General features: G+C 41.5%; 1 protein-coding gene across 2 annotated transcripts in view; it reads left to right on the top strand.

Moving 5' to 3' along the window:
• The window catches only part of ppp2r5cb (protein phosphatase 2, regulatory subunit B', gamma b), a 54,076-nt gene that overhangs the window by 36,135 nt on the left and 2,217 nt on the right, over positions 1-15,724 (top strand). For both annotated transcript variants that reach the window (XM_056294111.1, XM_056294112.1), the window contains 10 exons: positions 1,478-1,570; positions 1,829-1,959; positions 2,112-2,171; positions 5,133-5,241; positions 5,350-5,403; positions 11,108-11,278; positions 11,434-11,561; positions 11,761-11,862; positions 12,755-12,827; positions 13,907-14,023. In XM_056294111.1, the coding sequence (XP_056150086.1) occupies positions 1,478-1,570; positions 1,829-1,959; positions 2,112-2,171; positions 5,133-5,241; positions 5,350-5,403; positions 11,108-11,278; positions 11,434-11,561; positions 11,761-11,862; positions 12,755-12,827; positions 13,907-14,023 (1,038 nt within the window). The remainder of the gene's footprint in view (positions 1-1,477; positions 1,571-1,828; positions 1,960-2,111; positions 2,172-5,132; positions 5,242-5,349; positions 5,404-11,107; positions 11,279-11,433; positions 11,562-11,760; positions 11,863-12,754; positions 12,828-13,906; positions 14,024-15,724) is intronic.

The raw sequence follows: 15,724 nt of genomic DNA, 5'->3' as shown, positions 1-15,724 counted from the left end.
GTGGGCATTTCTAAACAGTAGGCTCATCTTCTCCAACTGGGCCGTCTTCAGGCTGTTTAGTGCCTTCATGGCAGCGGTATCCTGTGGGGTCGATTTTCCCAGTACTATCTTTATTACATGGATGTGGCATTTGGATGGTTCCTGGTCATTTATGGCTTCCAATTTTAGGTTTTTAGTCCCAATAATGAAACTTAGCTTTCTTGTTGGCATGTGAAGTGTGTTGACGACATACCGAACAGAACATTGTCTGGCTTGTCTCCTCGTAAACTAGCCAATCACGGGACTCTCTGTCTCCGTTGTCAGTTATTCTCCACTTCTCATTAAAAAAAAGTTTGCGTTTCGTCTTTGCCTCTTTAACCCGTGTCTCCTCCTGGGATGTTTTCTCTGCAGACCTCTTAACCCCTGCGATGTAACGCCACATTGTGTTTTCTGGCTCTCTCCTCGTCCTCGAAAGTGTCTGTGTGAATTGGCAGACTCGCAAGACAAGCGTCCCTATACTCTGCCTCTGATTGGCTAACCAACGATGGCAACAAGTACTAGCCAATCAGAGGCAGAGTAGGGCGGGTCATAGGGGGGGGGGGATAAGGCATATTCGTGATTCAGTACATCACAAATTGCTACTTTTCTTTACCCGCCACCGTGGCTGGTAGTTGAGCAAATTCACCCGCCAGAATCCAACAACAATCCACCCGCATTTGGCGTGTAGCGGGTGCTAATTTCCATCCCTGGTGTGGAGCATGATATCAAATACAATGTTAGTAAGAGTTGTCATGATCTGCAGAACCAAAGAGGTCAATTATCTAAAATTTCCTGATTTTAAATTGTCTGATAATAATCTTGTGGTATGTAATAAGGTGAAATATCTTGGACGTTATATTACTGAACAAATGACAGATGATGATATTTATAGGCAATGCCGCATGATGTATGCGCAGGCAAACACACTCTCATGCAAGTTTGGTATGTGTTCAGTTAGTGTGAAGATGTCTGTTCAGAGCATATTGTACAACACTCTGTACTGCACACCTGGCGTCAAACTACGAAAAACCAAGCGTACAGAGGCTTCAGGTAGCTTATAATGATACAATGAGAATACTGCTAAGAAGACCTAGATGGTGTAGTGCAAGTGAAATGTTTGTGGCTGCAGGAATCAATACCTTTCAGGCTCTTCTAAGAAATCTCATGTATACATTTATTTGCTGGCTCAATGACTGATAATGTAATCATCAGCAGTTTAACTAATATAAGACTCAGTGCCACATGCTACCAATCCCGGCAGTGGGACCACTGGTATAGCTGCCTTCTTATAAGACACTGATTTGTTCCATTTATGTTATTTTATTGTGTTTACTATGTGTATTGTGTAGGGTTTGTCTTTTACCTATTTGTCTTTGTCTGTTATGGACCCTGAGTTTGCAATAAAGTTTTGAATTGAAAAAATTGAATTGAATATTAATCTGCACCCTTCTCTCTACAGCTCGTCTATGAGTTCTTCCTTCGGTTCTTAGAATCTCCAGACTTTCAACCAAATATAGCCAAGAAGTACATTGACCAGAGATTTGTAATGCAGGTGGGTGGTTGATCAGAATCAGAATCAGAATGTTCATCCCTGAGGGGAAATTGGATACTAGAAAATATGTCCTAGTCTTGTATAGATTACATGTAAACAAGCTTATACAAAGTCCAAAGCCAAATACTTTAATGTAATCAAAATGTGTAAGTACATTGTTCTCATATTTTTATAACGATTTCTAAGTACAGAGTTTGATTTGCTATCATTGTCTCTTGTGCAGGGACTGACTTATCTTTATTTTTGGGGGGGGCACAGCTTTTAGATCTATTTGACAGTGAAGACCCAAGAGAAAGGGATTTTCTTAAGACTACCCTGCATCGCATCTACGGAAAGTTCCTGGGCCTGCGAGCATACATCAGGAAACAGATAAATAACATATTTTATAGGTGAGAAGTGGTTGCACTACTCTAGGTGCATTAGTGGCCCTCTCACTGCTTCTGTAAAGGCTAATGGATTTTTTTGAGATAGTGGATGTACATGTTGATGTGTCTTCTGGACAGAATTACAGTGCCAATGGTGTGGTTGTCACTTTCTTCAGGTTCATCTATGAGACCGAACATCATAATGGAATAGCAGAATTATTGGAAATTTTAGGCAGGTAAGACAATTGTAAAGATGCACCGGTGATATTTTATTTTTAATAGAGATTCTGAGTATTAAACTTGACCATAAGCGGCATGGTGGCGCAGTGGTTAGTGCGATTGCCTCACAGCAAAACAGTTCTGGGCTCGAACCTCGGGGGTTTCCATCCTTGGGGGTCATCCTGGGTCGTTCTCTGTGTGGAGTTTGCATGTTTTCCCCGTGTCTGCATGGATTTCCTCCACGTGCTCCGGTTTCCTCCCACAGTCCAAAGACACGTAGGTCAGGTGAATCAGCTGTACTAAATTGTCCCTAGGTGTGAATATGTCGGCCCTGTGATGGTCTGGCGGCCTGTCCAGGGTGTCTCCCCGCCTGCTGCCCAATGACTGCTGGGATAGGCTCCAGCATCCCCGCGACCCTCAGAGCAGGATAAGCGGTTTGGATAATGGATGGATGGATGGAAACTTGAACGTGCAGCACCTTTTCATTATGCTGCTCTTGGCACATTGCCATTAAGGGTTTGCAGTGGTACAAAGGCCCTGGTCACTTTCATTTCACACATAGTCTGTCTCCTGTGTCTGTGGTTCTTTGAGAGGATCTCTCCCAATCTGTTCCTAACTACCAAAAACAATCAAGAGCCACACTTCTTGCTTACAAGACAGAATCCATAATTGCATAAAAGGCAGAAGAGGACTGAAACAAGCTGTTATATAAAGCTAATGGTAGCATATAAGGCTGAAATGACTCGAGTATCTTGATACCAAGATAAAAAAATAAAAATAATAATAATTATCTTTGAATAGAATTATCATCCGGCAGAGCAGGAAGAAATCATGGATTGGGGGGGCTCAGAAAACAAACGAAAGGAAAAAAAAAAGTCTAGAGTTTGGGAGCATTTTCAAAAAAATAAGAGAATATAGTTGTCTGTGTACATTTCAAAACTGAACCAGCCTTGCCTAATTTTGTATCAGCCTTCGTCCTCCTGGTCCTCCTATGTTGCTCGTAAACAGTAATTTTCCAGCTCCTTGGAGTTGGAGAATGGTGCCGAGTAGCAATCTGAAGGTGAAATATTCTAGTAGGATTGGAGTAAATACAGATTCCATTTAGTCAGTTCAAAAAATAATCCATAAGTCTAACTAGTTTGGTCTGATTACGTGATTGATCGTTATTGGGCAGAATACTCAATTACTAAAGTAATCAGTTCGTTGCAGCCCAGTAACTCACAAATGGGTGTTATTTTCAGTGGTGCAGTTATTTTTCTCTTGGCTGATTGGAGTGGAAACAAAAATGAATGGCAAAGAACAGCAGCTATTGCTTAAAGAGTTTGTTAATGTTTACCTTATGCCTAGATCACACTACATGATTGTAGCCCAGAGTTTCCACTCCCTTACAGTTTTTGGAGCTTTCCGACAAAAGCCCCATCAGAGGCAAATTGGCGTTGGCTTGAGCGCTATGTGTGAACTGTTCAAAGAAACGAGCCAAGAGGTTTGCCAATGCATTGCAGACACATCCCAGATATCTAGCAGGCTAAATATCTGGGCCTGCTGAGGAGTCAGAATCCCGTAGTGTGAAACATGTTGTGACCCGGTAGTGACTGGCAATGAGGGCAGCAATGAGCTACAGCCAATGATCAGAACGAAAGCGAGTGAAAAGCCGTGCTTGATAAGTTAATCAGTTTGTTTACATGATCAGTATGTGATTTACTTTTTATATATGGGTGGATTGTTCTTTATTTTGTAGTTTTCCCACTGTAGTGACTGTAGTGAAATTGCTACACTGTTGCCCCCCCCAAATGGTACTTGGCGAATTACCTCACTCTTCCCGAGCTGTTCCTGGTCGCTGCTCCACCCCCCACCCCCTGATTCGGAGAGGGCTGCAGACTAGCACATGCCTCCTCCAATACATGTGGAGTCGCCAGCCGCTTCTTTTCACCTGACAGTGAGGAGTTTCGCCAGGGGGCCATAGCACGTGGGAGGATCACGCTACTCCCCCAGTTCCCCCTCCCCCTGAACAGGTGCCCTGACTGACCAGAGGAGGCGCTAGTGCAGCGACCAGGACACATACCCACATCTGGCTTCCCACCCGTAGACACATAGGGACGCCCGACCAAGCCGGAGGTAACACGGGGATTCGAACCGGAGATCCCCGTGTTGGTAGGGAATGGAATAGACTGCCACGCTACCTGGACACCCCACTGTTGCTTTTTTGATTGTCACACAAGTTCGTATTATTTTAGTAATGATTACGGTTACCTCTTAAATATGTTTGCAACAAAGTTTATAAAAAGTAGTCTGTCTGAACATGCAGTTGAAACAATTGCATCACAATGTATATGCAACTTCTTGAAACTGTACAAGACATTCTGTACCAAAGGTGTTGAATCAATAACAGAACCACAATAAGACTAATAATCTTTATTTGTACAGCGCTTCTCAAAAAACAAAGTCCTTAAAAGGCAATGCAGTACAAAATGTGAAAAAACAAACACACACATCTAGCAAGAAAAAAGAAAAAGCATAAAATGCGTCTCTGCAGAACAGACAATCCTTGCTGCTTGTGCATCCCAATCCATTCTTTCACCCATTTTCTTTCTCTTTGTTTTATCGCTACAAATCAGCGCACAAACAACGTGGAGCACGTGTTTTTGGTGGACATCCATTTTTTGAAGAAAAAATGTCTTGCGCAAGGTATTGCGTCATTTCCCGTGTCACTTCTTGCATGTGTTTTTGTAACAAAACGTAGTTTGGAGACCAGACAGACTCATCGGGGATTCCTCCTGGTGATGTGTGACACCCCCCCGTCACCACTCAGTCATGCAGTGTGAAAACCACAACAACTTCGTGGTTCCCCATTACAGGACAGCAAGTTGTGTAGTGTGAACAGTACAGCAATCTGATGACTTTGAAAGTTGTGTAGTGTGAACTAGGCATAAGGGGCAATTTTAAGCACAGTATTTACATTCTTTCTCTAACCCTTGCAGCATAATCAATGGATTTGCATTACCATTGAAAGAGGAGCACAAGATATTCCTATTGAAAGTTCTGCTGCCTTTACATAAAGTCAAGTCTCTTAGTGTCTATCACCCACAGGTAATATTTAAGCTTCCATTGTTTTCTTTTGCATGAAAACATTAGAGCACCACTACCTTGTTTTTCCTGTTCTAATTCTGAAATGTTTGTCTGTTCTGACTCCATCAGCTGGCTTACTGTGTGGTTCAGTTCCTAGAGAAGGACAGCACCCTTACAGAAGCGGTAAGATTGGATGTAATGATGTCAGAGATTGTTGATTGACACATGCTTCATTATTTTGCCTGGCCAAGCTAAACTCAGGTAATGCCTGTATTGACATAGGTAGTGCTGCACTTTAGGGTACTGTTTTGATACACTTATATTAGCAGATGTCATCATGTGAGTAATCTGCTGATTATTAATCCTTTGTTACTACTAATTAGAGCAGCCTTCTAACATGTTTATAGGCAGAGTTTAAAAACACAAGCTAAGATTAATTTTGCAGACTTTAGTCAAATGAGCATGCATTTTTAAAAAGAAACGGGAGGGGAAATCACAATTTCAGACTGCAGGGGTTTGTGTCTAAATGTTGTCCACCTCGTGAGAAATATTTGAGGCTGTACCCAGCCTCAAGGCTGTACCCAGTGGTTAGCGCTGTCGCCTCACAGCAAGAAGGTCCTGGGTTCGAACCCCGGGGTTGTCCAACCTTGGGGGTCACCCCAGGTCATCCTTTGTGTGGAGTTTGCATGTTCTCCTCGTGTCTGCGGTGGGTTTTCTCCGGGTGCTCCGGTTTCCCTCATCATCAAAAGAAACGGGCATGTTAGGGTTTATACTCCTGTCTGTGCCCCTGACCGAGGCAATGGGAAAAGAACTGGAGTTGGTCCCCGGGTGCAGCATGAAGGCGGCAGCCCACTGCTCCTAGCTGCACAAATCACAGCTAGGATGGATTAATTTGCAGTAACTGAATTTCCCCAAGGGGCTTAATAAAGGAAACTTAAATGTCTGCCCTCAATGGGGGTGAATGTTTTAAAAAATAATAACAAAATAACTTAAGACAAAATATAACCAGAACATGTAATTAAAGTATGACATCATATCAGACTTGGTCAGGTATAACTCTAGGTAAAGTCTATAATATTGATTTCATGACAATTCCTTAAAATATTGCATAACCGACATCACTGTCAACAAAATAGACAAGCATAATCAAGACAATTGTATGAGCTATTGTGTGACATAAGCTGTACATGAGTGTATCCATATGATTAATGTAAGATTTAATACTGCTTTAATTTCATGATCTTAATCAGGTTACACATTTATGTCAGTTAACTGTCATGTATGTGGTCATATGGGAGCAGCTTTATTCTGTTCGACCAACTTTGTAGTGTCTGGTGCTTCACACCTCCTGTCATAGTAGCACAATAAATTGTGTAGTAGTACATGATTGTGCAGTAGCCACCAACAGGCTGTCCATGTACAGCATCTATGATGAGTAAGAGTAGTAGAAACATCCTCTTGGGATGCACTCTGAAAAGGATTATGCCCCTGTACAGCCAAATAGCTTGGATGGTCTGGTTAGTGAGTGGTATCTCATAATGTGTATGAATGACTTTAATTGAAATGGTCTAGACAGTTTATAAGGTCTTGCCATTTCTGGTGTCAGAATCCCTAGTCTGTTACAGATACTGTTTGATAACAGTTTCATCAATAATAATAATAATAATCTTTATTTCAGACACACAGCCGATCCATAGCATAAAAGCAACAATACAATAAGAGAAAACAATACAATAAAAGAAAAGAAAAAAAATTTAGGCCTACATGACACCCCTACACTCCACGAGCACATGCGTGCGCACGTGCACACACACAACATGTGAGGTGTCCATACACGCACCATACAACACAGTCAGTTCATAACAGATACAGGCTGTCTCGCCAGTGCTTTTGAAGTCTGGATGTGAACCGATAGCAGCTTTTCATAGCTGCTATCGGTTCAATGTCTGCTGGTCATGTCTTTTGACCCGTCTGGCAAAGTTAGAAGGAAGCCTGGTCTACGTGAGGCAATTCTTCTTGTTGCACATATGGAAATGTCCATGTTGTGAGTCTTCTGTTTCTGAGGATCAACATTTTCCTTTCCACAAGCACTAACACCCAGGCTTAAGCAAAGCAAGTCGGTCTTTGCTGACTTACGGCAGTTGGCATCAGTGTTCCTGCCTTACACAGTTTTGTCCAGCTCTACAAGCCCTAAGGCTTGATATGTCTATATATGCTGTACATCTACCAACTGATGTTGTCAGACTTCTGTGACAGTTCAGTTCTTGAGCCCCTCGGCATGATTCTGCAAGACGATATGAAAACGATTTTGTTTTCAGGCTATGGAAAACTTTTGTTGCTCTAAAGATCAACATAAATTGTCGTGAGTAATTTTACAATAATGTACTGTACGCCTACAGTATTTAACACCCAATGTTATTTTGGAAGCCCTGTATAAAGCTAGGTTATGTGTCTCCATCAGTGGCTTACACTGTGTTGTACTGCACATCCAATGTAATGGAACAGCGTGGTTAGACAACGGACACTACATGCTAACTATGCCAATAGAAGCATTAATATTAGAATAAAATTGATGTTAACGATCAATGGTGAATGTCTGGACAAATTTAAGCTGCTGACAAGAGCCATCAAACAGGGTCAAATGTGACATCTTGAGTTATACTTGATCTAACCAGTGGTCGCTTGATTGATGCTCACTGTCACCGATGTAAGCACTCATGAAATAGGATCATAATAAAACATCGAAGTGCCATGAACAGGTTTTAAAGCCAATACAACCTGTCATAAATCTCAGACATCCCTGACAGTCTCAAACCTGTCAAGCTACGAGCACATAAATAAACTTAGGACTTGACATTAGCCTAGCCGCAGTTTAAAACTTGTCATATTTTAGGCACACATTTTTCCTTTCATACTTAGCTTTTCCAGTCATTAAACTAGATCTGTGGTTGCTCCACAAGACTGTGAATATTGTACATACTGTAGATTTTGTCCAGAGTATGTTTTGTGAACGATACCAGTTTTCATAGAGGGACTTTTGGGGTGACGTACATAAACTTTGAGTGGCATGGCTCTGGAGTCCTGTGACCGGAACTGTACAAATCCAAAAATATTGTAGTGTGCCATCACTATTAATTTGGTTTTCCACGAAATTCATACTTAAGTTTTTGTTTGTAAAAATAAATCAGTGGATTTTCTCAGATAATCTGTTGGTGTTGGCATTAGCCGCAATGAGGACTAAAGACATCCTACCAAACAAATTCGTAATAATTTATCTTCTGGTGCAGTGCTGAGCTGCAACCTGTCAATTGCAGCTCCTGCCCCCCTCCTCTTTTTTTTTTTACTTAGTTTATTTCAGTTTATCTAGTTAGGTGTACGTTGCATAATGAATACCATGTACTTGCAGAGTTCTTTATATTTTGTGTACTCCATATAGTTTTTGCTTTATATTCTTTGCTATTGTGTGTTTTCTTTTTGTATTGTGTATACTATATATTGTGTATATTTGTGATATTCACAGAAAGTTGAATCAGTTCATCTGGACACAACGTTTATGGAGAGAAACGTTTCATCACTCATCTTAAGTGACCTCTTGTGTCCAGATGAACTGATTCAACTTTCTGTGATTTTCTTACCTGGATTATTGAGCATGCATAAAAACTATTTGTGATATTGTGTCTTTGAATTATGCGAGTTGTAGTGACACTTTAATTTCCCTGGGGATCAGTAAAGTATATCTCTTGGTCTGTCTGACATAGAATTTCAAATCAGATTGATGGATGATTGAAGATATTGGCGCAGCATGAGATTGACAAGAAGGGACAGCCATCTAAAAGTACGGCTTTAAAATCGCACGGCGTTAAAATTAAAAAGTTCTAGCGAAGTCGAAATCTCTAAGGCAGAAAAAATATACAGGAAATATAAATGCAGTGTTTTATTCAGTGTGCTGAATAAAAACCCAGTTAGTCAAGTCAATTTTATTTGTATAGCCTAATATCACAAATTGACTTTGATTTTTAACAATAAATGTATTTAGTTGTCAAACAATTGTGTAACTGTTTTGATTAAGGTTACTTTTTAAACAGGGGTTTCTCATTTTATTTTAACCCTGCAATTGGAAGTTTTGTCTCTCCCCTCTGGCAGTGAGAGTAATTACTTCTTTGCTTTCAGCGCTCTCCAACGAGGAAAAGCTACACCAATATTATGTTTGTTATCGCCGTCGGATCGCTTTCTTTCTTTTTTTTAATTAAATCTTTCCTCTGAATGCCGAGTTTCTTTTTTTCTCTAGAGCATTGAATTTTTTTCCGTGATATCTTCCAGAAAGCTCTGAAGGCAAGCCAATCAGGCGTGCGAATGCTTTTGTCACACTGAAGTTCAGATCTTAATCAATCATTGCTGGTTGACATTAATAACATTAATGACATTAATTCTTTAAGTAATTCATTAATGTTTTGTTCATTGCGAATGTCTGTTTTCTGTTTGAAATTGCATGTACATTGCTGTTATGTTGATTCTTGTATGTGTATTTTTTGCAATTAAAAATCATTGCTGGTTGACGTGAAACGCGTCACTGCACCAGTGCGGGAATGTTGCCCAGACACCAGATTTAAACCTCCGGTATAGTGTGAAATACAGGAAGATTTACCTCATGGTGATAGGCTTGATCATCCTTGTGTGAACTTGATGGGTAAGGGCTTGAATGTCATGGACATCCACGTATATGTAAGTCCCGCATTCTAGCTTTAACTTCATTTATATTACCTCGCCCTTATCAAATTTTGATTACAAGTTCTGACCATTAAACATTTTATTTTAACTTGATCTTTCTGTTTTAACTACATTTATATAACATTCACCCTGCATATGCGCTATGGCTTGCCTTGGTTGTGTTAATCTGAATTTTTCTGATTTGATCCGAGAAAATGCCCAACAGTTGAAGTCACAAACCTTTACTAAATAGTGAAGACTATTTGCCTGTTCAGCTCGTTTAATTTCTGTTCAGTAGATTGTGTTGTTACTTTGATGTGTCTCCTGAATTTAAGTAGAGAAGGCTGTAAAGAGTGCTCACTTTAGTAGTTGATGCAGACAAGAGTTTTTTTTTCTCCCTTTTTCTCCCCAATTGTACTTGGCCGATTACCCCGCTCTTCAGAGCCATCCCGGTCGCTGCTCCACCCCCTCTGCCGATTCAGGGAGGGCTGCAGACTACCACATGCCTCCTCTGATACACGTGGAGTCACCAGCTGCTTCTTTTCACCTGACAGTGAGGAGTTTCGCCAGGGGGATGTAGCGTGTGGGAGGATCACACTGTTCCTCCCAGTTCCCCCTCCCCCTGAACAGGTGCCCTGACTGACCAAAGGAGGCGCTAGTGCTGCGCACCAGGACACATACCCATATCTGGCTTCCTACCCGCAGACACGGCCAATTATGTATGTAGGGATGCCCAACCAAGCCAGAGGTAACACGGGGATCCAAACTGGTGATCCCCGTGTTGGTAGGCAATGGAATAGACCGCTACGCTACCCGGACGCCCTAGATAAGAGTTTGTTTTTCCTGTGATTTTCAGCTTTTTTCTAGTGATCTGCAAACCACTCTTTTGAAACACCATAGGCCTATATTGGTGTTAAAGAAGCTAATTATTTTCATCATTTGAATTGCAGCCTTATTTGACAGCCTCTTTTTAATGCCAATTATATAATTATATGGCTGCTTTAGTCCTCTGGTTCCTCTGATATCGTGTTTGTCGTCGGTTATGTGGTCATCGTGAGCTGCTCTGTTACTCTTTCATTTTTAACAAAGAATGCACTTCTACTCTGTCAAACAACCCAAACATTTTAATCAGGTCAGATATGGGATTCACCCCCCCCCCCCCGCGGTTTCCTTCTTGCAGACTGTAATGGCTCTGTTGAAGTACTGGCCAAAGACCCACAGTCCTAAGGAGGTGATGTTTCTTAACGAACTGGAGGAGATCCTGGACGTCATTGAGCCCTCTGAGTTTGTCAAGGTTATGGAACCTCTCTTCAGACAGCTGGCAAAGTGTGTGTCCAGCCCACACTTTCAGGTCTGCCTTGATGCTTAAGATCTGTGTGTTGTGTACATAATGCACATATCTTGAAATCTTTGTATTTGCCATGTGTTCATGTGCTGATGATCTCGCATGTCATATGTGTTGCTTGAGAAGTCTGTCTATTTACAAACGTGCTTCTGTACTGCTAGGTGGCGGAACGAGCTTTGTACTACTGGAATAATGAGTATATCATGAGTCTGATCAGCGACAATGCTGCCAGGATTTTGCCCATCATGTTTCCAGCTCTTTACCGCAACTCCAAGACCCACTGGAACAAGTGAGTCACACCACAAGTTACTGTTAATCATTTGCTTTTTTTTTCTTTTCCTTTCTCTGATGACCAGATATGATAGTAGTGGTAAGTACCTGACTAGAGTAGCACTCAGTAATTGTGTGTGTGTGTGTGTGTGTGTGTGTGTGTGTGTGTGTGTGTGTGTGTGTGTGTGTGTGTGTGTGTTTATGTATGTGTGACACAGGACAATTCATGGATTGATCTACAATGCTCTGAAACTGTTCATGGAAATGAATCAGAAGCTGTTTGATGACTGCACCCAGCAGTTCAGGGCAGAGAAAAGCAAGTAAGGCCAAACACTTTTATGGTTGTTTTTTTATTTTTTTATTTTTCTCCCCAATTGTACTTGGCCAATCACCCTGCTCTCTGAGCCATCCTGGTCGCTGCTCTACCCCCTCTGCCGATCCGGGGAGGGCCACAGACTACCACATGTCTCCTCCGATACATGTTGAGTCACCAGCCACTTTTTTTCACCTGACAGTGAATAGTTTCGCCAGGGGGACGTAGTGCATGGGAGGATCACACTATTCCCCTCAGTTCCCCCTCCCCCCTGAACAGGCGCCCTGACCAACCAGAGGAGGCGCTAGTGCAGCGACCAGGACACATACCCACATCCGGCTTCCCACCCGCAGACACGACCAATTGTGTCTGTAGGGGCGCCCGACCAAGCCAGAGGTAAGACGGGGGTTTGAACCAGCGATCCCCATTTTGGTAGGCAAGGGAATAGACTGCTATGCTACCAGGATGCCAAATACTTTCTAGTTGAAATGGGAACTTTGGAGAAGAGGGAGTGTGTCTCTCCTGCACAGCAGGGTAGAATTTGTACATAGCTCCAAATACAGCAGTGTGTCAAGCCTTCTGGAGCAGCCGTCCAAGTCTAAGTTGCTAGTTACGATGTTTTGGTTTTATCATTTTCAATATGAAACTGTTCACCTCTCTCTTCCATAATGAAGTTATCTTGGAACATCTGATTGGTATGCTTGGCAATGACTAATGCCTACCTTTCAATTCCTACGTACTGTAGTAAGTTGTTCAGTTTCAAAGCAAATGATGAAACATCATTCTGTGACTTATATTGCGTCCACCATTACCACTGTTTCGTTGTGTTACAATGTTTTTGTTTCTTGGTCTGTCATTACGTCTTGAAGCAGATGGTGATGATGTGTCTCTTGTTTCAGGGAGAAAGCCAAGTGGAAAGAGAGAGAAGAAGCATGGCTGAAGATTGAGAATCTGGCCAAGTCAAACCCACAGGTGAGCTTTAATACACCCACCCTATGGATGGTCAGTGCTAGGGCTGAGCAATATATCATTTCAGAATGGACATAATAGACACGTGTGCAATTGCCACATTGCAAAGGATGCAATGTAAGGCAAATTGGGAACACGAGTCATGTTAGGCTAAAATTCTTATTGGTGATAGAAAGCAAAATCTTGTGAGGTCTGCTTTTTTATGGCTACTCATGACCAAAACATTTTAGTGCACGACTTCTTGCACAGTTGCCTTATTTACCCCCTAAAATCACCCTGATTATTGTTAGTGATACATTCTTCACAGTTGAAGGTTAGAAACTTGAAAACTGCTTACCTCTGGTGAAATTATGTAACTCCTTTTAATATTATGATATTGTAATACATATCACAAAAACAAAAAATACTGCACAATCTTGATGCCCCCCCACACACACACACACCCAACACGCGCAGCCCACTTCTCCACTGCAGGTATGCTATACCACAGCTGTAGATGGAGTCACTTAGGCTAAAAGCAAAATTATTACAAATGGGCTAATAAATGAAAGCTGATGGCTCAGTTAATTGTTAAGATACGGGTATATTTTCAAAATTGCGCAACTTTTTGTACATTGTCAGGCTGAGGCTGCAGCCACCATGACCCAGCCAAATTCAAAATCCTTTTACCTTAGCAGCTAGAGAATAATACACAAATGTCAATTCTGTTCTTTGTAAGTCTTTTTTTTTTTTTTTTTACTTGTGAAATGATCCAAAAGAACATATAAGAATATCGACAAACCACCGAACCAGCAAGCAGTATCGATGGTAGTAGTGTCGACAAACTCATAATGATATCCATTCGTATTTATTTTGTTGTTTATTTGGCCACTTATTATCAGTTTGAATATTGAACTTGAAATTTGAGCCATCATGTTCACACCAGTTTTGGCATAAAAGAAACTTTCAATATTTTGACAGCTGTCAGAGGCCACTGTTTATATATTTATCTGCAAAATTATCCATGCTCACAATTGCTCAGCTAAGTAACCCATTGCTTGGTGCTTTATAATCCTTTTTTTGTTGTCTTGTCCCCCACAAAGTTCCTGTTGTATGTGGATTCGACAGGCTTGGGCAGTCCAATGGACATGGAGACAGATGGCCCACTGCTAGATGACATGCACATGCTAAAGAAAACCGTAGAGGAGGAGGCCACAGTGGTGAGCAGTGAAATGTAGTTCAGTGGGTGTAGAAGCGGATGTGCATGTGTGCGTTTTTTCCCAGGTTTAGCTTTGGCTGCTATCTTTGGAACAATAATGGCACACAGAGACCTGATGTAGTGTTCCTGTCCTATTTAAGCATTGCTTTCAAATGCTAGTTTTTAACAGATAGGTTGAAAGGGCACTCTAGGGCTGCTTTTTCCAGCTAAAGTACATTTCTAAAATCAGGTCAGTGTTATCCTTTGGCAATTTTATTCTTTCCTCAGTCAAAAGTTTCTTTCATGTCCCCTGAAGAGCCACTCTGGAAACACACTTAAGCTGGCTTCTATTAAACTATTTTCTAAAGTACTCTTAGGTGGTATCCTATTTTAATTTTATCTGAAATGATCTTTAAGTGTCATTTTTTGTGATATTTAACTGAAGTTCATTTATATAATATCAATTTTATATATATATATATAGGTGTGTGTGTGTGTGTGTGTGTGTGTGTGTGTGTGTGTGTGTACACGTGTGTATAAAACACATAGGCTATATACTGACTGGACAGTACAAAAGCTGACCTTAATGAGAAATTAAGCAGCCTTAGACTGGTGCTCACTCAAAACAGATATTGATCACCTTATAAATACAAAGTGGTCTTAATGTTTCTGTGACGCCAAATATTTGTTCAGTTTAATCATTTTCGTGGTGCAGTGGTTGGTACGGTCACCTCACAGCAAAAGGTCCTGGGTTCGAGCCCTGGGTTAGTCCAACCTTGGGGGTCGTCCCGGGTTGTCTTTTATGTGGAGTTTGCATGTTCTCCCCATGTCTGTGTGGGTTTCCTCCAGGTGCTGCAGGTTCTTCCCACAGTCCAAAGACATGCAGGTCAGGTGAATCGGCCATACTAAATTGTCCCTGTGTGTGTGTGTCTGTGTGTCCGTGTCCGTCCCTGCCTGCTGCCTAATGACTGCTGGGATAGGCTCCAGCATCCCCACGACCCTGTGTAGGATAAGTGATTTGGATAATGGATGGATGGATGAATAATTTTCATTGTAATATGCTTTTACCAATGAGATATTAACACAGCAGCACTCTCTTCCCTTTACCCAACTCTAAAGCTTCATTTATGCTCAACGTTAATTATGTATTCGGATGGAGCCTTCTGTCCGTAACGTACTCTTCGTTCATTTGGTCTATATTTGTGCACATTTTTTGAAAGCTTACGGATGAAACGGAGTAGTATTGCTGGAAATCACGGGAGCAGTGTAGCCAATAGTTCAAACATGGCCAGCAAGACACAATGAAGATGGTTAAAAAACGGTGGAACTCATTGAAAAGTTGAGCGAGTTGGTGAGAAATTTTAAACATATCTATGTTGTATTTAATGACCTCACACACTACCGCCGTCTACAGCACTGCCTCCGTTATTGCTTCTTTCTTATCAGGTACATTATTACAACCTCCTCCGTTGCCATGTTTGTTGTTGTCAGAAACTTTGGACTCGGCGCTGCCCTCTAGTGGATGTATTGCTTAACAGTCATACCAACGTAAAGGAAGCATGGTAGTATGTAGGCAGCGACGGTTACATCGTTGTAAATGGGCGTATTTATTTTTGGATGAAAAGGGAGCATAAATGAACGTTCATTTTTGTGTGTTTCTATTGAGCTGAAAAGACATTGTTTCCTATGTGAAGCGTGAGAGCAGGGTGGTTGGGAGGGCTGC

This window comes from Lampris incognitus, chromosome 15 (genome assembly GCF_029633865.1).
Source record: "Lampris incognitus isolate fLamInc1 chromosome 15, fLamInc1.hap2, whole genome shotgun sequence".
NCBI classification, from domain to species: domain Eukaryota; kingdom Metazoa; phylum Chordata; class Actinopteri; order Lampriformes; family Lampridae; genus Lampris; species Lampris incognitus.
Note: the sequence above shows the minus strand (reverse complement) of the source record. Positions and strands in the feature narration are given on the sequence as shown.